This window comes from Schistocerca serialis, chromosome 2, assembly GCF_023864345.2.
Source record: "Schistocerca serialis cubense isolate TAMUIC-IGC-003099 chromosome 2, iqSchSeri2.2, whole genome shotgun sequence".
In the NCBI taxonomy this organism is placed as follows: domain Eukaryota; kingdom Metazoa; phylum Arthropoda; class Insecta; order Orthoptera; family Acrididae; genus Schistocerca; species Schistocerca serialis.
The window spans coordinates 52,537,952-52,559,680 of record NC_064639.1 but is presented as its reverse complement, the minus strand read 5'-3'; the positions used below and the strand labels follow the sequence as shown (position 1 = coordinate 52,559,680).

The window sequence follows — 21,729 nt, the reverse complement described above, 5'->3', positions numbered from 1 at the left end:
ATTCCTGGAATGAAGGTCGTCAATGGCCTCCCAGTGAACAGAGTCGATGAGGGTTGGAGAGCAGAAAGATAGGTCAATGGCTGAGAATGACCCTGTAGCAGAACAGAAATGAGTCGGAGTACCTGTGTTGAGGATGCACAACACTTGACATGTTAGGAGGCTCTCCAAAACTCGACCTCGAGTGCAAAGAGAAGTGGAGCCCCACAGGACATGATGGGCATTGAAGTCGCCCAGGAGGAGAAATGGGCAGGGGGGTTGTGCGATAAGATCTGTGAGAGCCTCTAAGTTCACTGCATGCAGAGGAGGTAAATAAAGGGAGCAAACGGTAAGCCTCCAACATGAATGAATTTCAACTGCAACTGCTTGCAGGTGAGTATCCATGGGGAGAGCAGAAGAGTGGTGGTCATTATTGACAAACACGGCAACTCCGCCTTTGGCCCTTTCCCCAGTCAGGTCATCCTTGCGATATAATGTATAGCCCCTTAGTACAGGAGCATCAGATGGTTTTAAATGTGTTTCCTGTAAACACAAGCACAGGGGGCATTGTCGTGCTAGGAGGTTCAGCTCCTCCACATGTGCCCTGAATCCATTCATGTTCCACTGTATAATGGGAGCCATCTATCAGGGTGGGAGTACCTTCATTCTCACTTTCCGTTGGGGAGGAGAGCCCACAACAGGTGGAGGTTCAGTTTTGGGGTGAGATGATTGCCCCAGTCTGACATCAACCTCCATCGCCTCTGAAGAGGAGTCGAGAGAGACGTCAGTGAGAATGACATCAACTTCATCAGACTGTATAACTTCAGTTTCCTTCAGCAGGTGAGTCTTTACCTTTGGCTTTGGCTTAGATTTTTTGGCCTAAGGTGGCATTGGAGCCAAAACCTCAGAAGCAGTAGGGGGTGTAGCAGCACTGGGCAGTGCACAAGACTGGACCCGGGAAGTGGCAGGAAGGTCCATGATGTTAGCTACCATGGCCTGGTCAGAAGGCCGGGGGGTGTGGGGGCTGGATGGGCGGCGGGGGGAGGGAGGGGGAGCAGCAGGCTTCACAGGAACGGCAGCAGCACACATACATTGGCAAATGCAGGTGCTAGTGCTGACAGTAGCAACCTCTGTTTGTGTAGCGGCATCAGTTTTCAAGACTGGCTGTTTCAGAACGGAAGAGGAGGAGGCAGCGAACGTGGGTGGCTGCATGGACTTCCGTTCCTCAAGGAAAACTCTGCATTCCCTACTCCACACAGGGTGATCCCCAGAGCAGTTGACACACTTGGGAGGAGAGGAGCAACCAACTCCCTCATGGGCGGCTTTACCACATTTCCCGCAAGTGGCTTCCCCTTTACAGCCGAGAGTAGTGTGGCCAAAGTGTTGGCATTTAGAACACCACATGGGGTTGGGATAATAAGGCCGTACACTGAGACGTACGAAACCTGCCTTCACATGCTCTGGCAATTTGGTGCTGTTAAACGTAAGGATAAATGAATCAGATTTCATGAGAGCACCATCCACCTGTTTCATAATGTGTTGCATGTCGACAATTCCTTCCCGGGACCATTCAGACTTCAGTTCATCTTGGGGAATGTCAACGAGATCTCTGCAAGTCACAACACCATTGCTGTAGTTCAAGGTGTTGTGAAATTCAGTCTCTATCGCAAACTCCCCAAGAAATTGTGCCTTCTGAAGGTTCTGGACTTGCTGGAAGCTAGATGTTTCAACCAGCAAGGTGCCATTTCGCAAGCGCTTTACAGACTTTAACGTGCCAGCTATACCTTCTAAGCCCTTCTGTATATAAAATGGCGAAACTTTTTCAAAACTCCCATCTTTCCTTTTAATTATGAGAAACACATTCTGTGAAGCAGCATGCGTTCTGTTACTACTACCTGAATCAGGAGGACTGGCTACACGAGCCCTCTTGTTAGATTGGGTGCTAGAACCTACCAGCGGCCCACCCTTTCCACTGGAAGGAGAAGAATAAAAGTTCGAGGGTTCCATCTTGGTCCCATGAGCAGCTAGGGAACTAGAAGTCCACCTAGACAGAGCCCCGCGTGCCTAGGTAAGCCTTATACAACTGAGGTGCGGCAGGTTCCCCAGAGGTTTCCTGCTAATGACTGTTCCATCTCAACAGCCATGCATCTCATCAGTGCACAGCACACCTTGAGATTGAGGGGTTGTTTATAAGAGGTTTATTCCATCCTCGGCCCACAAACTCATGGGGCAACTACTGAGTGCTGCTGTCAACTCTGACAATGCAAAATAGCAACACCAGCGACACAGGGAATACCACAAACAACTCTATGACTGCAGCACACTCAGGCAGCTACACAGAATCTAAAAAAGTCCTCGGATGGCTTCACGCCAGTCATCGTACACAACAACAGAGACCTTAGTCTCATAAACAAAGAGTTTAATAACAAGCACAACCCCACAACATACTACTCTAAACTCAATAGGGACCACACTGCACTGCACATGGTAAACAAGTCAGATTATACAAAACTGCTGGACTTTCTGAAAGAAAGAAAGGTAGAACATTACATGTAAGGACTGTATTGGAAAAGATACAGCAGTACATAATCAAGGGGGTAGACTCTCGACTCTGAGACAGTACACAAGGAACTGACTGCCCTTGAGTGGGAATGTATTCGTGTAAATCGAATAACACAATGAGACTGTCACATAACTACACGGTTGAGCTAGACGAACTGATGAAGACGAAATTATTTCTTCACACGTTCATCAATGTAGAGATTTACAATAGGCTGCGCACCCTCCAACATTGCCACAACTGTCAACGCTTTGCACATGCGGGTATCTGATATGGTCTCACTCCCCACTGCTGCAAATGTGCTGGTGGTTACACGACCCAACATTGCAAACTCCCCAACCCAGCACCACCCAAATGTGCCAATTTTTGTGCATCACATCCAGCCAACTACAGGGGGTGCATTGTGTACAAGGAGGCTCTGAGGTGCAAAATAGCCAAACATGTAAAAACTACTGCCATCACAGCTCCGAAACCGACTCTGCACCCAGTAAGGAGTGAAATATCCCTTGCTGGAGTTGTAGCTGGTACCCCCAGCAGTGTGCGGTGGTCAGAGGAACCTTAGAACTGCACATACACACAACAAACATCCCCAGAAGAAGACATACAGCCAAGACATACAACACCCATCACCACACTGGCACTGGCTACATCACAAAACACAAATAGCAACACCACCCTACCCCCAGGGATCACGGACTGCAGCCCACCACAGACCACGGAAGATTCACCTACAAAGGGGCACCCACAACGCTGGAGTTGGAGAAACAATCGAAACAGGGGAAACACCACCACAGCACACCACAACGAGTAGACAGACAACAGGACACCAATATGCATGTACACAATTCAGACACCAACACAATGACCCACACAACACACCCACTCTCCACAGAGACCTCACAAGTGTCCGTAACTACTACGACTCAAACAGCTGACACACAAGCCAGTCCACACCAGATGCCAACACAAGTACCAGCGGCCACTGATACAACCAATACAGTGACATAACCAATAACCCACAGGCCGATAGTCCCAACATTAACTCAATGCTCCAAAGAATAATGGAGACATTTTTCCCCTGGCTCACAACCTCCGAGGTAGTCATGACAATTATGGGGTGTGTCTCAAACTCTTTACACAGTTCATGTACGGCTCGCTCAACTGGACTCGCATAAAAACTAATTTCACACCGCTGTTTACACCAATGCATGGATAACACACCACACCAGCCCCGAAATGCAAAAGCCAACACAAACTCACAGATCCTGTTTTGGAATGCCAATGGGATCACAAACAAAAGAGTCACAATACTTGCGTTCATGGAGCAAAAGGGTATCCAAATTGCCCTAGTTAACGAGACACTGCTTATGCCTCACAAACAGTTAAACATCTCACATTATTGTGTTTATCATACTGACTGAGCGGATGGCAAGAATGGGGTTGGCACAGCCATCATAATACACAAAGACATAGAACACACAAACATCGAGCTCCCTGCGCTTGAGAGACTAGAAGCCAAGGCCATCAGGGTGAAGTTAAATGGAGCAATTACCGCACTGGTATCACTGTACAACCCTCCTGAAAACATAGTAACATGCAGTATCAGCACAGTTCAACACAGCACCATGATAATGGCTGCTCGAGATCTAAAAGAAAACCACCCTGACTGGAATTCACGAATATGTACCTCCAATGCAAGATCTGTACGAACATGCACTAGGCTGTACATTATACTCGGACCAGACATTCCCACATACATGCCTGTGGAGGCCTGACTCAGACCAGATGTGTCAGACATAGTCCTCATCAAGGGCATCACATGCACACTCAACCTAATGGCTGAAAACGATCTGGACTCAGACCACTTGCTTGTAATACTACACACAGAACAAACACTGCAGGACACAGAACAATGCAGAATACTGAACTACAAGAACCATGCAGAATACTGAACTACAAGCACGTGAATTGGCATCTGTTAAAGGAAATGCTTGATGGTCGTATTCTGGACACCCAAGAAATTAACAACACGCAACAAATTAATGATGTGATGGAGGCTCTTACTACTGCTGTCCAAGACGTGATGACTGATGCTAGTCCATGTACAACACCAAAACAACACTGGACAGCCCTGTCCCAGGAAATCCTGGGCCTTATCTCAATGAGGAACCGCCTCAGGAGATACTGGCAGCATACAAGGTGCCTGTTTTATAAACTGCATGTCAATAGACTCCAGGATAATACAGGACAAAATTCAAACATTTCAAAACGAACAATGGGGGCAGAAACTCACAGGGATAGCTAGCCAAACACTTCACCATGGAGAAACATTACATTCTCACTCTACAAGGATCAGACGGACCAGCTTACTCTGTGAAGGAGAAGGCAGAGCTTATGGCCACAACACTTGCAGTGTCTTCTATGCCAAAATTGGCTCCTTGAAAAGGACCAGGAGGTTACACGACTTGTAGCCTACCCCTGGTGTGACAAAATCAGACAAAAGATATTACTTGGGCTATCAAGCATAAAAATGCTAGGAAAGCCCCTGTGCTTCATATGCCACCTTAAAACGCCAAAACTTCCCTGACTTTTGGAAGGCGGTCAAGGTCCTGATGTTCAGGAAGCCACGGAAAGACCACTCCCTCCCACAACTGCCCATCAACCTGCTGTGCTCACTCAGCAAGATTGCTGAGAAGGCAATACTAAAATGCACCACTACGCACTGCATTGCCAATGACACCCTTAGACTGGAGGAATTTGGCTTTAGGAATCACCACTCAACAACATAACAACTTCTCCATGCAGCCGAACATATAACACATGGCTACAACACAAACAAAGTCACAGGGGCAGTGTTCCTGGACATTGAAAAATCTTTTGTCCATTTCTGGCCCAACAGCCTTATATGCAAACTAAGTGATGCTGGTTTCCCCAGTGGACTCATATGTCTCATACACTCATATCTCATGAACAGATGTTTTAACACCGATCTGTAGGGTAAACAATCAACACAACATGGTATCCCAGTTGGAGTACCCCAGGGAAGCATCCTCGGGACCATCTTGTTCAACCTGTACATTAATGACTTTCCAGAAACACAGAACACGACGTTAGCCATCTATACATATGACACAGTCATCTTTGCACAAAATTGGAAACTGTCAAACATAAATTCATGAATGCAGATGGCACTCAGAACTGCCGAGCCTTGGTGGGAACAATGGCGTATTACAGTAAACGTCGACAAGTGCAAAGCAGTTATGTTCACACACAGACCAAAGCTACTGTGCAAACATCAACACTGTCAACAGGTAACATTACATGCATGCCCAATAGGTTTCTGAGGGAAAGTCAGATATCTTGGTGCCTGGCTGGACTGGAAACTTACATGGGCGACCACACTGAATATGTTGCCAACAGAACACACGCAAGGCTCAAACAGCTCTACCCAATGCTCAACAGGGAAAGTACACGGAATAGGAGTGTGTCGAGGTCCACATACATTACACTGATTTGACCTCCATCCAATGATGTACGCAGCTTCCGTCTGGGGATATGCAGCTCCTACACAACTGCACCACCTGCATATCATACAGAACAAAGTGCTACACATCATTAGCAATGCTCCACACTACACACGCACTGTGGATCTTAAAAATGAATACTGCCTTGAAACAGTCAAGCAAGTATTAAAAAAAAAAAAATGCCGCACGACTATACAGGAACTCGGGACACTCGAACAATCCTTTCATCCTTATTCAGGGAAACTATTATCACAAACATGCGTGGAAGCATAAGCGGCCAATGACTCTACTAACTAGGGCATAACCACCTATGGCAAGCTAACATACACCCACAAGTGACAAAGTTAGCAAGCCCCTGCATATCAGCAATGTTGGCTGGTATGCCAGCTGCTATTAAAGCAGACCAACACTAAGGAAACCAACAAGCTCACACGGTGACACCCAAGCAAACCACTAGCATTACCCTACACTGTGAATCCGATGTATGATCTATCGGACACAAAACAATGATGGATCTAACTGTTACAGGTATGCTGATGTGGACTGAGAAATCAACACCGGCACCCAGTGGCAGCCACCAAGTAACACCACCACACAACGAAATGGTATTGGCCTGCCTGATACCCACTATTAACAAAGCCTACTCTTGCATGACCTGCCACAGGCAGCAAGAAAACCGCAACTGCTCTTACAGCCCGACCCAACTATTGCAGAGGTTTTTTTCCATTTGGCTCTTGCCTTGGCACTTTTTTCCCTCTGCCCTTCAAACCGCTACCCTTTGTTCAACTTTCGACCCAATCTATCTCCAGATGAGTGCTTATTAATGGTTAACCTTAACCAGGCATACACAAACATTGCAGTATCCACATCCTGCGAGACCTCACTTTAGTGAATACTAACTATTATGCAGAGATGGCAGTAGACCTTTTATGTTGGCCATCATGTCAGTGTGGGCACACAGTCACTCTGTCAGAATTAAGTCAACTTCAGAAGTCTATATAGGAGCCAATGATGTACTTATATGTTTTGAGCAACAATGTTGTCTAAGCTCACCATGACATATGATGGGAATGAAAGGAGATGTGTCATCTGCTGGTTTTATACAGGCAATAAGAGAGCAGTTGACAGATGGCATGTTAGGAAGCAAGAAATGCAGGAATACTGTCACACACTCATCACACAGATGCAAAATCCAGTATGTATTCAGGAAAAACAGCTGTGTCCTTAGGTCCCAACGTAACCACAGCCTTAGAAATCATAAAATATTTGTAAGAAAGGCAAATATTTCTGACATCCAAGATTATAAATTTCACTGCTGCCCCTTATAGAAATACATTACCTCTCTTGTCACCTCTCATTGGTTAGGGGTTAGGTCAAGCTGTCATCCTAGATAGTGATAACAGTGAAGATGATGACTAAAAATGATGATACCACAGGGAATGGCTTAGATGGAAAGCAAAAAAGGAAGTGAAAATAAAAATTAATGTAAACCATTTATTATAATTTCTTATATTCCTCTTGGCATAATCAAAATATAGGCAATCAATAAATGGTGTAAGTTTAGAACAGATAAAATGATACATTTTTTAGGCAGATACTTAATTTCAATAAAATAGTTAGTAATTTTCATTAGTCTGAGTACATAAAAAATAAAATACGCCTCTTAAAAAAGGACATGGCAGGGGGAAGAGGGAGTTGATTGAGATTCAGGGTCATCTTTTACTCAGACAAATACAGTAATTAATCATCATACATAATAATATTATTTTGTCAGAATAAGTAGAATTTCATCTCCACGAGTTTCATATCATGTAATTAGTAAGGTGACAGTAAGCTTACCAATTGAAGGGTCAAGATCTTCACCAATATTTTCTAGTATTACTGGAGATCCAATCTGGATTGCCAATTCCAAAACACGCATGTAATTACTGTCTGAGAACTTTATGACACGAAGTCCATTTGCACGTTCCATATTCTTAACCCATTTGTTGGCTTGACCTACAGGGCAAATTGATTTTATTTGCATAGAGATATACATAATAAAATCACTAACACTTCAGTTAGGATATATGAATATAAAATGGTAATATAATTCAATTAAGTCTTTCATGAATGACATCAAGCAGGTGTAAATGTGTTACATAAAATTAGACTTTAATGTAATGCTAAGGGAGCTTAAATAGCATGATACAAAGAGCTTCAGAGCGAATAATTATAAAATGCAAAATTTAAAATATGTATAGTTAGTAAAGGGATGGACTTACAATACATAAAATAGTGCTTATCACATTTAGGAGTGAAAATAATAAAACTTGCAATACATAAGTGAAACAAGTGACAAATAACATCAAAGGGAAACAGAGACTGAGAGACAACCTTAAGTCAACAACTTAATAGACCCCTTCACATCTTTTATCACTATGCTTACTTTACTTGTAACCCAACTTTATTGTCCATCTTCTCTATCTCTATGTTTCATTGTTTCCCCTATTATTTATAATCAGATGTCTAGTGATTTTTGCTGTATAATGTGTTGACTAACATCCTTCCCCTTTTACATATTAAAGTTATGACTAACTTTTATCATATGTTCAGTCATGAACAATTTGAAAGTCACTTCAGAATCCTATGTTTCACTGACAAGCTTAGGGCAAGGATAATTGGTACTCACCATATAGAGGAGAAGTTGAGTTGCAGGAAGGCACAACAAAAAGACTGCTATACATTTGAGCTTTAGTCCAAAAGACCTTCTATAAGTAGAAATCACGAACAGATTCACACAAGAACAACACACATACATGACCAATGTCTCTGGCTGCTGAGGCCAGACTCATCACGGATTACCTGTTGTTTAATGGTTTACTGATACACAGGTTGTTTATAAATTAGTTACATAAAAGTAATTTTGTGAAAAAGATAAATAACTTACAGAAATTTTTGATACAGCAATGCAGTATGTCTTCAAGTTTTATTCACAAATGTTCAGTGTGGTTACCTTTTGTAACATAACAAATGTCCTGACTGTAATCAATTTCCTGCCAAATCATATGAAGTAAGTCTTGATATACATTAACCAACACGAAAAATCCAACGCTTCAATTTCTCAGACAAAAATTTATTTTAAACTTTTTATTTTAACTTCCAGTCATTTTTATGACAGCAATCTACTATTTTGTGGTAAAATATTGTCTTATTGTCACATCTAAGTGTCTAGGGAAAAAAAAGTGATTATAAAGAAATTAAGCAGGAGAAGCAGAAATAACACAATTGGATTCAAGTGTCATGCAAATTTTGAAGAATTTCATGAATGTAATGCACCTCTGTTTTGGTTTCCTACACTTCACAGACCTCTCTGCATTTTCAGAAGCGTGTATAATTTCTCCTGGCACCTATCACATCACCCAACCTTTCAAGCATTCTCATGATTAATTCCTCTTGCGGAATCACCTTCCTTACTTTCAGGAGGGCCTTCCATAGGCCCTCTAGGGGCTCTGAACAGTATTTGCCTGTTGTTCTTCCCAGTTGAGGATTCAAATCTGGGCTTTGAGGAGGCCAAGCCAAAGCATGAATTCCATTTCATCCAATAACTCTTGCACATTTCTCGCAACACGCGGCACGCATTGTCATTCATTAGAGTAAGTCATAACCAATAGATAGAGTGTAAGGCACAACTTGCTCCAAAATGGTTTCCATCTGTGTGGCACCCATGCTCCATGAAAACCAAACCGATTCTTGCAGTCATATTGATTGCTACCCACAGTAAAAAGGCATCCTGGATGACAGTATGCAAGTTGAAGACCTTTCCTAGGGCTTTCTTCAGAGTTTCTCTCCACTGTCAGGTGATTGGAGGCCAAATCGTGACTCATTGGTGGACAACATTTGCTGCCATTGTTGTACTCTACAGCTGCTATAATCCCTTGTAAAATTTAGTCGAGCTGCACGATGCCCTCTGCTGAGTTCTGGGCCTGTAGCAAGATTTCAGAATTGAAAATTGGCTTCTTCCTGTCTTCTTCTGACAGTTTCCCCACTAACATTGACTCCCTCAAACTTAGTGGGGTCTATATCAGCTTAAGTGATTGTGAAGCAACAATTGAAGAGAAAGTGAAGTTGGAAGTGGTAGTCTATTGCCCATGTTGCTCTTCTCAAGCCTAATCCCAGCTTCCTTGCCTCCCATATCCCTTGATGTTCTTGCGGTTCTGGAAAACCTGGAATGTGCTGTTCTCAACATTTCTGTTACGATTGCATGCTGCGAGTATCTTGCACCGATGCAACACCTTTTGCGGGATCTTAAGGCTTTAATGGCATGTTTACTCCAGTGACCTAATTATGATAATAGCAGAAAGATTTCACAACCACATAGGATTAAAATGGCAACAATACAAGGTACAACAAATGAGAGCAGGATAACATTACTGCCTCATGTGCAGTGAAGTGTTTTTCAGGTTTTGCAGAAAAAAGAAAGATTAAGGTTAGTGCAATAAACAATCGACACTTCACCATTCGGAAAAGAATAATAATCACATGTTGTTGTTGTTGTTGTTGTTGTTGTGGTCTTCAGTCCTGAGACTGGTTTGGTGCAGCTCTCCATGCTACTCTATCCTGTGCAAGCTTTTTCATCTCCCAGTACCTACTGCAGCCTACATCCTTCTGAATCTGCTTAGTGTATTCATCTCTTGGTCTCCCTCTACGATTTTTACCCTCCACGCTGCCCTCCAATACTAAATTGGTGATCCCTTGATGCCTCAGAACATGTCCTACCAACCGATCCCTTCTTCTGGTCAAGTTGTGCCACAAACTTCTCTTCTCGCCAATCCTATTCAATACTTCCTCATTAGTTATGTGATCTACCCATCTAATCTTCAGCATTCTTCTGTAGCACCACATTTCGAAAGCTTCTATTCTCTTCTTGTCCAAACTATTTATCGTCCATGTTTCACTTCCATACATGGCTACACTCTATACAAATACTTTCAGAAACGACTTCCTGACACTTAAGTCTATACTCGACGTTAACAAATTTCTCTTCTTCAGAAACGCTTTCCTTGCCATTGCCAGCCTATATTTTTTATCCTCTCTACTTCGAACATCATCAGTTATTTTGCTCCCCAAATAGCAAAACTCCTTTACTACTTTAAGTGCCTCATTTCCTAATCTAATTCCCTCAGCACCACCCGACTTAATTAGACTACATTCCATTATCCTTGTTTTGCTTTTGTTGATGTTTATCTTATATCCTCCTTTCAAGACACTGTCCATTCCATTCAACTGCTCTTCCAAGTCCTTTGCTGTCTCTGACAGAATTACAGTGTCATCGGCGAACCTCAAAGTTTTTATTTCTTCTCCATGAATTTTAATACCTACTCTGAATTTTCCTTTGTTTCCTTTACTGCTTGCTCAATATACAGATTGAACAACATCGGGGAGAGGCTACAACCCTGTCTTACTCCCTTCCCAACCACTGCTTCCCTTTCATGTCCCTCGACTCTTATAACCGCCATCTGGTTTCTGTACAAATTGTAAATAGCCTTTCGCTCCCTGTATTTTACCCCTGCCACCATTAGAATTTGAAAGAGAGTATTCCAGTCAACATTGTCAAAAGCTTTCTCTAAGTCTACAAATGCTAGAAACGTAGGTTTGCCTTTCCTTAATCTTTCTTCTAAGATAAGTCGTAAGGTCAGTATTGCCTCACGTGTTCCAGTGTTTCTACGGAATCCAAACTGATCTTCCCCGAGGTTGGCTTCTACTAGTTTTTCCATTCGTCTGTAAAGAATTCGAGTTAGTATTTTGCAGCTGTGACTTATTAAACTGATAGTTCGGTAATTTTCACATCTGTCAACACCCGCTTTCTTTGGGATTGGAATTATTATATACTTCTTGAAGTCTGAGGGTATTTCGCCTGTTTAATACATCTTGCTCACCAGATGGTAGAGTTTTGTCAGGACTGGCTCTCCCAAGGCTGTCAGTAGTTCCAATGGAATGTTGTCTACTTCGCGGGCCTTGTTTCGACTCAGGTCTTTCAGTGCTCTGTCAAACTCTTCACGCAGTATCATATCTCCCATTTCATCTTCATCTACATCCTCTTCCATTTCCATAATATTGTCCTCAAGTACATCGCCCTTGTATAGACCCTGTATATACTCTTTCCACCTTTCTGCTTTCCCTTCTTTGCTTAGAACTGGGTTTCCATCTGAGCTCTTGATATTCATACAAGTCATTCTCTTATCTCCATAGGTCTCTTTAATTTTCCTGTAGGCAGTATCTATCTTACCCCTAGTGAGATAGGCCTCTACATCCTTACTTTTGTCCTCTAGCCATCCCTGCTTAGCCATTTTGCACTTCCTGTCGATCTCATTTTTGAGACGTTTGTATTCCTTTTTGCCTGCTTCATTTACTGCGTTTTTGTATTTTCTCCTTTCATCAATTAAATTCAATATTTCTTCTGTTACCCAAGGATTTCTACTAGCCCTCGTCTTTTTGCCTACTTTATCCTCTCCTTCCTTCGCTACTTTGTCCCTCAAAGCTACCCATTCTTCTTCTACTGTATTTCTTTCCCCATTCCTGTCAATTGTTCCCTTATGCTCTCCCTGAAACTCTGTACAACCTCTGGTTCTTTCAGTTTATCCAGGTCCCATCTCCTTAAATTCCCACCTTTTTGCAGTTTCTTCAGTTTTAATCTACAGGTCATAAGCAATAGATTGTGGTCAGAGTCCACATCCGCCCCTGAAAATGTCTTACAATTTAAAACCTGGTTCCTAAATCTCTGTCTTACCATTATATAATCTATCTGATACCTTTTAGTATCTCCAGGGTTCTTCCATGTATACAACCTTCTTTCATGATTCTTAAACCAAGTGTTAGTTATGATTATGTTGTGCTCTGTGCAAAATTCTACCAGGCGGCTTCCTCTTTCATTTCTTAGCCCCAATCCATATTCACCTACTATGTTTCCTTCTCTCCCTTTTCCTACACTCGAATTCCAGTCACCCATGACTATTAAATTTTCGTCTCCCTTCACAATCTGAATAATTTCTTTTATTTCATCATACATTTCCTCAATTTCTTCGTCATCTGCAGAGCTAGTTGCCATATAATCACGTATCAACAATACACTCCTGGAAATGGAAAAAAGAACACATTGACACCGGTGAGTCAGACCCACCATACTTGCTCCGGACACTGCGAGAGGGCTGTACAAGCAATGATCACACGCACGGCACAGCGGACACACCAGGAACCGCGGTGTTGGCCGTCGAATGGCGCTAGCTGCGCAGCATTTATGCACCGCCGCCGTCAGTGTCAGCCAGTTTGCCGTGGCATACGGAGCTCCATCGCAGTCTTTAACACTGGTAGCATGCCGCGACAGCGTGGACGTGAACCGTATGTGCAGTTGACGGACTTTGAGCGAGGGCGTATAGTGGGCATGCGGGAGGCCGGGTGGACGTACCGCCGAATTGCTCAACACGTGGGGCGTGAGGTCTCCACAGTACATCGATGTTGTCGCCAGTGGTCGGCAGAAGGTGCACGTGCCCGTCGACCTGGGACCGGACCGCAGCGACGCACGGATGCACGCCAAGACCGTAGGATCCTACGCAGTGCCGTAGGGGACCGCACCGCCACTTCCCAGCAAATTAGGGACACTGTTGCTCCTGGGGTATCGGCGAGGACCATTCGCAACCGTCTCCATGAAGCTGGGCTACGGTCCCGCACACCGTTAGGCCGTCTTCCGCTCACGCGCCAACATCGTGCAGCCCGCCTCCAGTGGTGTCACGACAGGCGTGAATGGAGGGACGAATGGAGACGTGTCGTCTTCAGCGATGAGAGTCGCTTCTGCCTTGGTGCCAATGATAATCGTATGCGTGTTTGGCACCGCACAGGTGAGCGCCACAATCAGGATTGCATACGACCGAGGCACACAGGGCCAACACCCGGCATCATGGTGTGGGGAGCGATCTCCTACACTGGCCGTACACCACTGGTGATCGTCGAGGGGACACTGAATAGTGCACGGTACATCCAAACCGTCATCGAACCCATCGTTCTACCATTCCTAGACCGGCAAGGGAACTTGCTGTTCCAACAGGACAATGCACGTCCGCATGTATCCCGTGCCACCCAACGTGCTCTAGAAGGTGTAAGTCAACTACCCCGGCCAGCAAGATCTCCGGATCTGTCCCCCATTGAGCATGTTTGGGACTGGATGAAGCGTCGTCTCACGCGGTCTGCACGTCCAGCACGAACGCTGGTCCAACTGAGGCGCCAGGTGGAAATGGCATGGCAAGCCGTTCCACAGGACTACATCCAGCATCTCTACGATCGTCTCCATAGCAGCCTGCATTGCTGCGAAAGGTGGATATACACTGTACTAGTGCCGACATTGTGCATGCTCTGTTGCCTGTGTCTATGTGCCTGTGGTTCTGTCAGTGTGATCATGTGATGTATCTGACCCCAGGAATGTGTCAATAAAGTTTCCCCTTCCTGGGACAATGAATTCACGGTGTTCTTATTTCAATTTCCAGGAGTGTATATCCTCTCTTAAAATATAGGATAAAACACTGCAGTCTGAGTAAATGGATTACTACACATCAGTTATTTCGTGTTGCGTTTTTTGTGCCAGTCAGTGTATATGGTGGTACTACTTGCTGCTTGTTGCTGCTGTTGCAGCTCATCAATGTGGAAGCAAAGGAACAAACACTTTGTCTTTAATGTAACCCTATATACAGAAGTCCACTGTGGTTAAATCAAGGGATCGTGGTGGACAGGATATTATTCCGCTATGTCCCATCCACGGCAGCGCGTTCCTGCAGAGATACAGGACAACTTCTCGATGATAACGTGGTGGTGTAAAATCTTGCTGGGAAATAAGTTCTGTGCCTATATTCTGTTGTAATTGAGGCATCAAGTAATGCCCAGGCATATCCAGATATGATATGGCAGTTACAGTTGATTAGGCAAAAAAGAAAGGGCCATAAATATTGTTACAGCTTACAGCATAAAAAACATTTTCTTTAGGTGAGAAACACACCTGTTTGATTGTGTGATGTGGTTTCTGCTCATCCCCTATCCAAACATTATGTCAATTCATTTTTCCACAGGTATGGAAGGTGGCATTGTAACTAAATGCATTTTTCTTAAAAAAATCATCTTCAGTCTGCATTTTGTTAAACATTTCTATACAAAACTATGCTCGTTTTTCTTTGTTAATTTCTCTGAGAACTTGCAACAGTTCCAGATTGTAGGATTTGAATGAGAGGCATTTTTATAACACCGCAGGTGGGAACTAGCACTGTAGCATGTCCTCGGTTCTCGCCAGCCACCTGGCCTTGATTTACTTTACTTTCTTCCGTCTCAGCTTTTCTTCACTGTAACTACTCTTTGATTCTTTTATTGACCTTCCCATCTATTTTTGACTGCCACCTCCAATCTCTGCTACATACAATGCACTTAGCTTCTCAATCTCATTAACCATGCACAATGTTTTAGTAGTAATCTCTGTCTTGCATATTACCCATTCTTCCACCTTTAAGCCCTCAAGTTTTCACATCTCATCCGATGCAGTCCCCAACAATCAGTCTTTTCTTCTCAACCTGTATGGCAAGTCTCCCATGACCTGGGGTTGTGGGTGACTTTCCCAAAATGTACCCCTTTTCCTAAACATCTCCAGTCCTTTTTCTTCACCCTTATTCCTTGCCCTTCAACCCTTCTACCTGAAGAAGGAGCCACTGGCTACGAAAGCTTGCCAGTCACAACAGTATTTTATGTGTGTGTTCTGCCACCACTTGGTGAGTAAATTTTTTTATCTGTACAATTACATAATTTTATCAATAATTCATTGTTTTCATTGTTATATTAGCCCATGTGGCCATCACCTTATTTAACCCTCTTGTCAGTCTTTGTTGTCTGCCTTGTCCAAACTGTCATCTGTTTTCTACCTTATGTGCTAATCTATTCGTTTATTTATCTATATCACCAAGATTAATCACCACTTTGTCCCTACATCTTTTCTAATACCGATTTCCAGCTCATAGACGGGTCTATTTTCTTTTTCATTTTTATTTGCATATAACTTCTGTTACTTACAAATGTGCATACAACAATTTACGGTTCATTACACTGCTTGGCCTTCTCCCGATCACCTGTCAACAATTTATTCACAAATTTGACAGGTATTTTCTTTTCCACCATCCGCTTATCTCATCTATACGTTATTCTTTCACATTTTTGTGCATTTGTTTTTTGGCAAATCGCTCTGATCGACTTTTATTGCCGTCTCTTATGTCACTTTAATTGACAGACTAAGTAGTTTGCCGGCCGCGGTGGTCTAGCGGTTCTGGCGCTGCAGTCCGGAACCGCGGGACTGCTCCGGTCGCAGGTTCGAATCCTGCCTCGGGCATGGGTGTGTGTGATGTCCTTAGGTTAGTTAGGTTTAAGTAGTTCTAAGTTCCAGGGGACTTATGACCTAAGATGTTGAGTCCCATAGTGCTCAGAGCCATTTGAACCATTTGAACTAAGTAGTTTACATTTTCTCCTATGACTTTCCCTTTCTGTCAATCCAGTTTCTAAAATGTCGCCTGTTTTCACGACTTTGCCGATCGATTTTTTCTTTTTTTTTCCCTTTTATCAATTATCATATCAATATAGATCGCCCACTCATTACCTCTTATTAACGAATTCCGGAAGAATTTTTCTAATTTTTCTGAATTTTTTCATTGCTTTCCTTCCGTTTTCATATCCTTTCCACCCTCCGCTTATTTGTTATTTTGCCACTCTCACAATTTTAACTATCCAAATTGTCCTCTCTTGCCATGTTGAATCCCATCTCATATTACATCTGTTACTTTCGAAAACATGCCTTTGCACTACCAAAACTAAGGTCCCACATTCTGTTTCTTGAAACCTGCTTGTACCTTGGAGTTACTCCAAAAGACCTAACATTGAAGGCCCCATTTCTGGATGCCATACTACCCTACACTGGGCTCTTTTACAGTTTCATATACAACAATCTCTTGCACTTACCCAGCTAATCTGTGACCTATACGCCTCACGAGCAAATTTCCACTCCACCAGACTTCTCTCCTCCTACAAAATCCTGCAGTTATGCCCCTCATGTTTCCTTGAATGGTATCATTCACCAAGCCAACCTCAAACTGCAAAAAACATGCCAGACTACAGCTATCTCACATTCGCCTAAACTACATTAATAGTGGTATTTCCCTTTCTGTCCCTCTTTAGCTCCTTTAAGAGCCACACTACCAACCACCACTCCTCTCCTACAAACTGAGCTTGGCCAACCTCCTTAACAACCCACAGCCTTCACCACTGCCTCCCAAACCAAGAATAACCCATAAACCCAAGAACAAGTCACAACAGTACAGTGTCCTTAACCTCTCATCTAAAGCACTCTCCTCTCCTGAATTATCTGTTTTATCTAAGGGCCTCACTTTCAGCCCTAAACCTGCATTTGTCCATGCTGCTTAGGTGTAGAACCTCCTTTCCTTCACGTGTAATATCTGTTGGAATTATCACTTTGCAACCCAACCGCAAAACCTTTCCAACAGCGAACCTGACATTGAACCCTGCCTTGAACAGTTCACACCACGATCCCAACTTGATCCACCACCAATATCTCAAAATCATCCCTTACAAGAATTCATCATACCCAGCATTGCCTCACAACCCTTCCTCAGGTTCCTACAACATTACCCTAACCTGTCCTCTGCAGAACTCCAGGCTCTACATTCCCTAAAAACTAATGACTCCATCATTATCCTCACAGCAGACAAAGGGTCTACCACAGCAGTACTTGACTGAAAGGAGTATGTTAGTGAAGGTCTGCGCCAGCTGTCTGACAACTCGACATACAGTGTCTGCCATCAAGAGCCTATCCCTGTGATTCAAACTGACCTGCAGCTCCTCCTTAAGACCCCTGGCCCCTTACAAGAACCAACACCTTAATCCATAGAACTTCTCACCCCATCAAACACCCCCCCCCCCCTTTTACCTACTTCCTAAGATCCTCAAACCCAGTCATCCTGGCTGTCCTATAGTTGCTGGCTTCAAAGCACCAAGCGAACATATATCTGCCTTAGTTGATCAACACCTGCAACCCATAGTACAAAAACATCCCTCCTACATCAAAGATACCAACCATTTGCTAGATTGTTTGAAATCTGTACTGGTCCCACTCTCACCACACACCTTGCTTGTCAACACTGATGACACCTCCCTCTATACCAACATCCCCTATGTACATGGTCTGCTGCTGAACATTTCCTCAGTCAGCACCCACCTGATTCCAAACCTAGGCATCCTTCCTACTCACCTTAATCAACTTCATACTTACCAACCACTTCTTCTCCTTTTAGGGGCAGAGATAAACACATCGAAAAAATGTTTTGCATGTTTTCCCAGAACTACTGAAGACAGACACTGACTGTGGTCATTGCATCACAGACACAGTCCCTTTGACTGTTCAGAGATGTCACTAAACCTGCCCAAACATGTAAACAACCATGAATGAGCAGAGGTGGTCTGGCAGCTGATCAGTTCTGGTCATTCCACCAGCAAGGAGGTACACAGCTCGTGTTGCCTGCAGTTCAACCAGGTGTAGATGGTCAATACCATGGTTCGATCATGTCCACATTGTTACTTTGTGCCAGGAAGGCCTCTGAACAAGGGAAGTCTCCAGGTGTTTCGGAGTGAACCAAAGTGATGTTATATGGAAATGGAGGAGATACAGAGAGACAGAAACTGCTGATGACATGCCTCGCTCAGGCCACCCAAGGGCTACTACTGCAGTGGATGACCGCTACCTACAGATTATGTGTTGGAGGAACCCTGTTGAAAGACGTTTTTCATGCAGCCACAGGATGTCATGTTACGACTCAAACTGTGCGCAATAGGCTGCATGATGTGCAACTTCACTCCCAATGTCCATTGCGAGGTCCATCTTTGCAACCACGGCACCATACAGCGCAGTACAGATGGGTCCAACAACATGGCAAATGGATCGCTTAGGATTAGCATCATGTCCTCTTCACCAAGGAGTATCTCATATGCCTTCAACCAGACAATCGTCGGAGATGTGTTTGGAGGCAACTCGGTCAGGCTGAACGCCTTAGACACACTGTCCAGTGAGTGCAGCGAGGTGGAGGTTCCCTGGCGTTTATGGTGGTGTTATGTGGGGCTGATGTCCACCGCTGGTGGTCATGGAAGGCGCCGTATCGGCTGTACGATACATGAATGCCACCATCCAATCGATAGTGCAACCATATTGGCAGCATATTGGTGAGGCATTCGTCTTCATGGACAATAATTTGCACCCTCATCAAGCACATCTTGTGAATGATTTCCTTCAGGATAATGACATTGCTCGACTAGAGTGGCCAGCATGTTCTCGAGACATGAACCCTATCGAAAATGCCTGGGATAGATTGAAAACAGCTGTTTACGGCCAACGTGACCCCCAACCACTCTGAGGGATCTATGCTGAATCGTCATTGAGGAGTGGGATAATCTGCACCAACAGTGCCTTAATCAACTTGTGGATAGTATGCCATGACGAATACAGGTGAGCATCAATGCAAGAGGACGTGCTACTGGGTATTAGAGGTACAGGTATGTACAGCCATCTGTACCACCACCTCTGAAGGTCTCGCTTCCAGGTGGTGCAACATGCAGTGTGTGGTTTTCATGGGCAATAAAAAGGGTGGAAATGAAGTTCATGTTGATCTCTATTGCAGTTTCCTGTACAGGTTGCAGAACTCTCGGAACCCATGTGATGCAAAACTTTTTTTGATGTGTGTACAAACAGATCAAGGGTACAGCCATGGGAACCAGGATGGCTCCTTCCTATGCCAAACTTTTCATGGGTCGCTTGGAAGAGGCTTTCCTGGGATACATAAGTCTTCAGCCCTTGGGTTGGTTAGATACATTGATGACATCCTTACCGTATGGACTCATGGTGAAGCTGACCAGCTAAAATTCCTGGAATCTCTGAATACCTTCTTCCAATTAAATTTCACATGGTCCTATTCCTAACCCCTTGCCAGTTTCCTTTATGTTGATTTTGTCATCACTGAAGGCCAGCTGCACACTTCCGTCCACATTAAACCTACCAACAAACAACAGTACTTACATTTTTACAGTTTCCATCCTTCCCATGTGAAATGTTGCCTCCCATACAGCCTTAGCATCTGAGGAAAATGTATTTGTTTGGATGAAGTCCCTTTACAGCAATATGCCACTATTCTCACCTCAGCCTTCACTGCATGTAATTACCCCACCAGGCTAGTTTGAAAGCATATTTCCCAGTCATGTTACTGCTGATCCCACCACAAAACAACTTCAGTATTATACTGGTTTGGAATGTGTTAATCAGCTACTTCAACAGGGCCATGATATTCTAAAATCATGCCCTGAAATGAGGTCTATTCTGTGTGAAATTTTGCCCAACACACCTAGAATAGCTATCCCAATCTCTGCAATATTATTGTCAGACCATATGCTCCTTCTGCACCCACGTCCCTATCCTATGGCTCCTACCCCTGTGACTGTCCCCGCTGCTAGATTTGTCCTGTGCACCCTCCTACCCCCAGCTATAACAGCCCTGTAACTGAAAAAAACATATAATATCAAAGGGAGAGCCACCTGCGAAATGACACGTCATACACCAGCTATTATATAAACACTGTTCACATCAGCATGACTACTGGTAACTCACAATATTCTGTTGCAGAGCATGCTCTACAACATGACATTCATGACCTCAGCACCTGTTTCACCACATGTGCCATCTAGATTCTTCCCCCTGACACCAGTTTCTAAGAACTCCACTGGTAAGAACTAGCACTACAACATGCCCTTGGTTTTCGCCAACCACCTGGCCTTAATTTATGTTAATTTCTTCTGTCTCAGCTTTTCTTCACTGTAATTACTCTTTGCTTCACTCCATTTTAATTTCCTACATCTTTCATTGTCTTTCCCTTCAATTTTTCACTGCCCCCTCCCACCTCTGTTATGTAAAATTCACTTAGCCTCTCACTCTTATTAACTCACATACAATGTTTAATAATAATCTCTGTCTTGCATATTACCCTGTCTTCCACCTTTAAGCTCTCAGGTTTTCAAATCTTGCCCAGTGCAGTCCCCAAAAGTGTTTCCTTCCCATCCTGTATGGTAATTCTCTCCTGACCCACGGTTCTGGGTGACTTTCCCAAAACCTACCCCTTTTCCTAGACCTCTCCAGTCCTTTTCCTTCATCCTTGTTCCTTGCCCTTCAACCCTTCCGCCAGGAGAAGGAACCATTGGCTCCAAAAGCTTGCCAAACACAACAGTCTTTCATATGGGTCTTCTGCCATCGGTTGGTGACTATATTTTTTATCTATCCAGTTAAATAATTTGATTAAAATACTTTATAACTATTTCTTTTAGTGGTGAAGGACGAAAATAATGACACAGGATAGATAAGGAATAAGTAAGGAAATGAATTAGTACAATTAAAAAAGTCAAAAGCATATAATGACACTTACTAGCAATGGTTTCTATGGACATTGTGCATCACAGAGTGGAAATATGCCCCCCCCCCCCTCCCGCCAACAAATAATGAACATTGCTGCTCATAGTGTGGCATAGTGGCAGGTGTGCCTAACAATACAGACAGCCTTAGGGTAG

The 21,729-nt window shown here is 43.7% G+C and overlaps 1 protein-coding gene across 1 annotated transcript in view; it reads right to left on the bottom strand.

The window, feature by feature from the left end:
• Positions 1-21,729, bottom strand: part of LOC126455722 (dynein axonemal heavy chain 3) — a 1,249,696-nt gene that overhangs the window by 296,819 nt on the left and 931,148 nt on the right. The window contains exon 53 of the mRNA XM_050091491.1: positions 7,900-8,058. Within this exon, the coding sequence (XP_049947448.1) occupies positions 7,900-8,058 (159 nt within the window). The remainder of the gene's footprint in view (positions 1-7,899; positions 8,059-21,729) is intronic.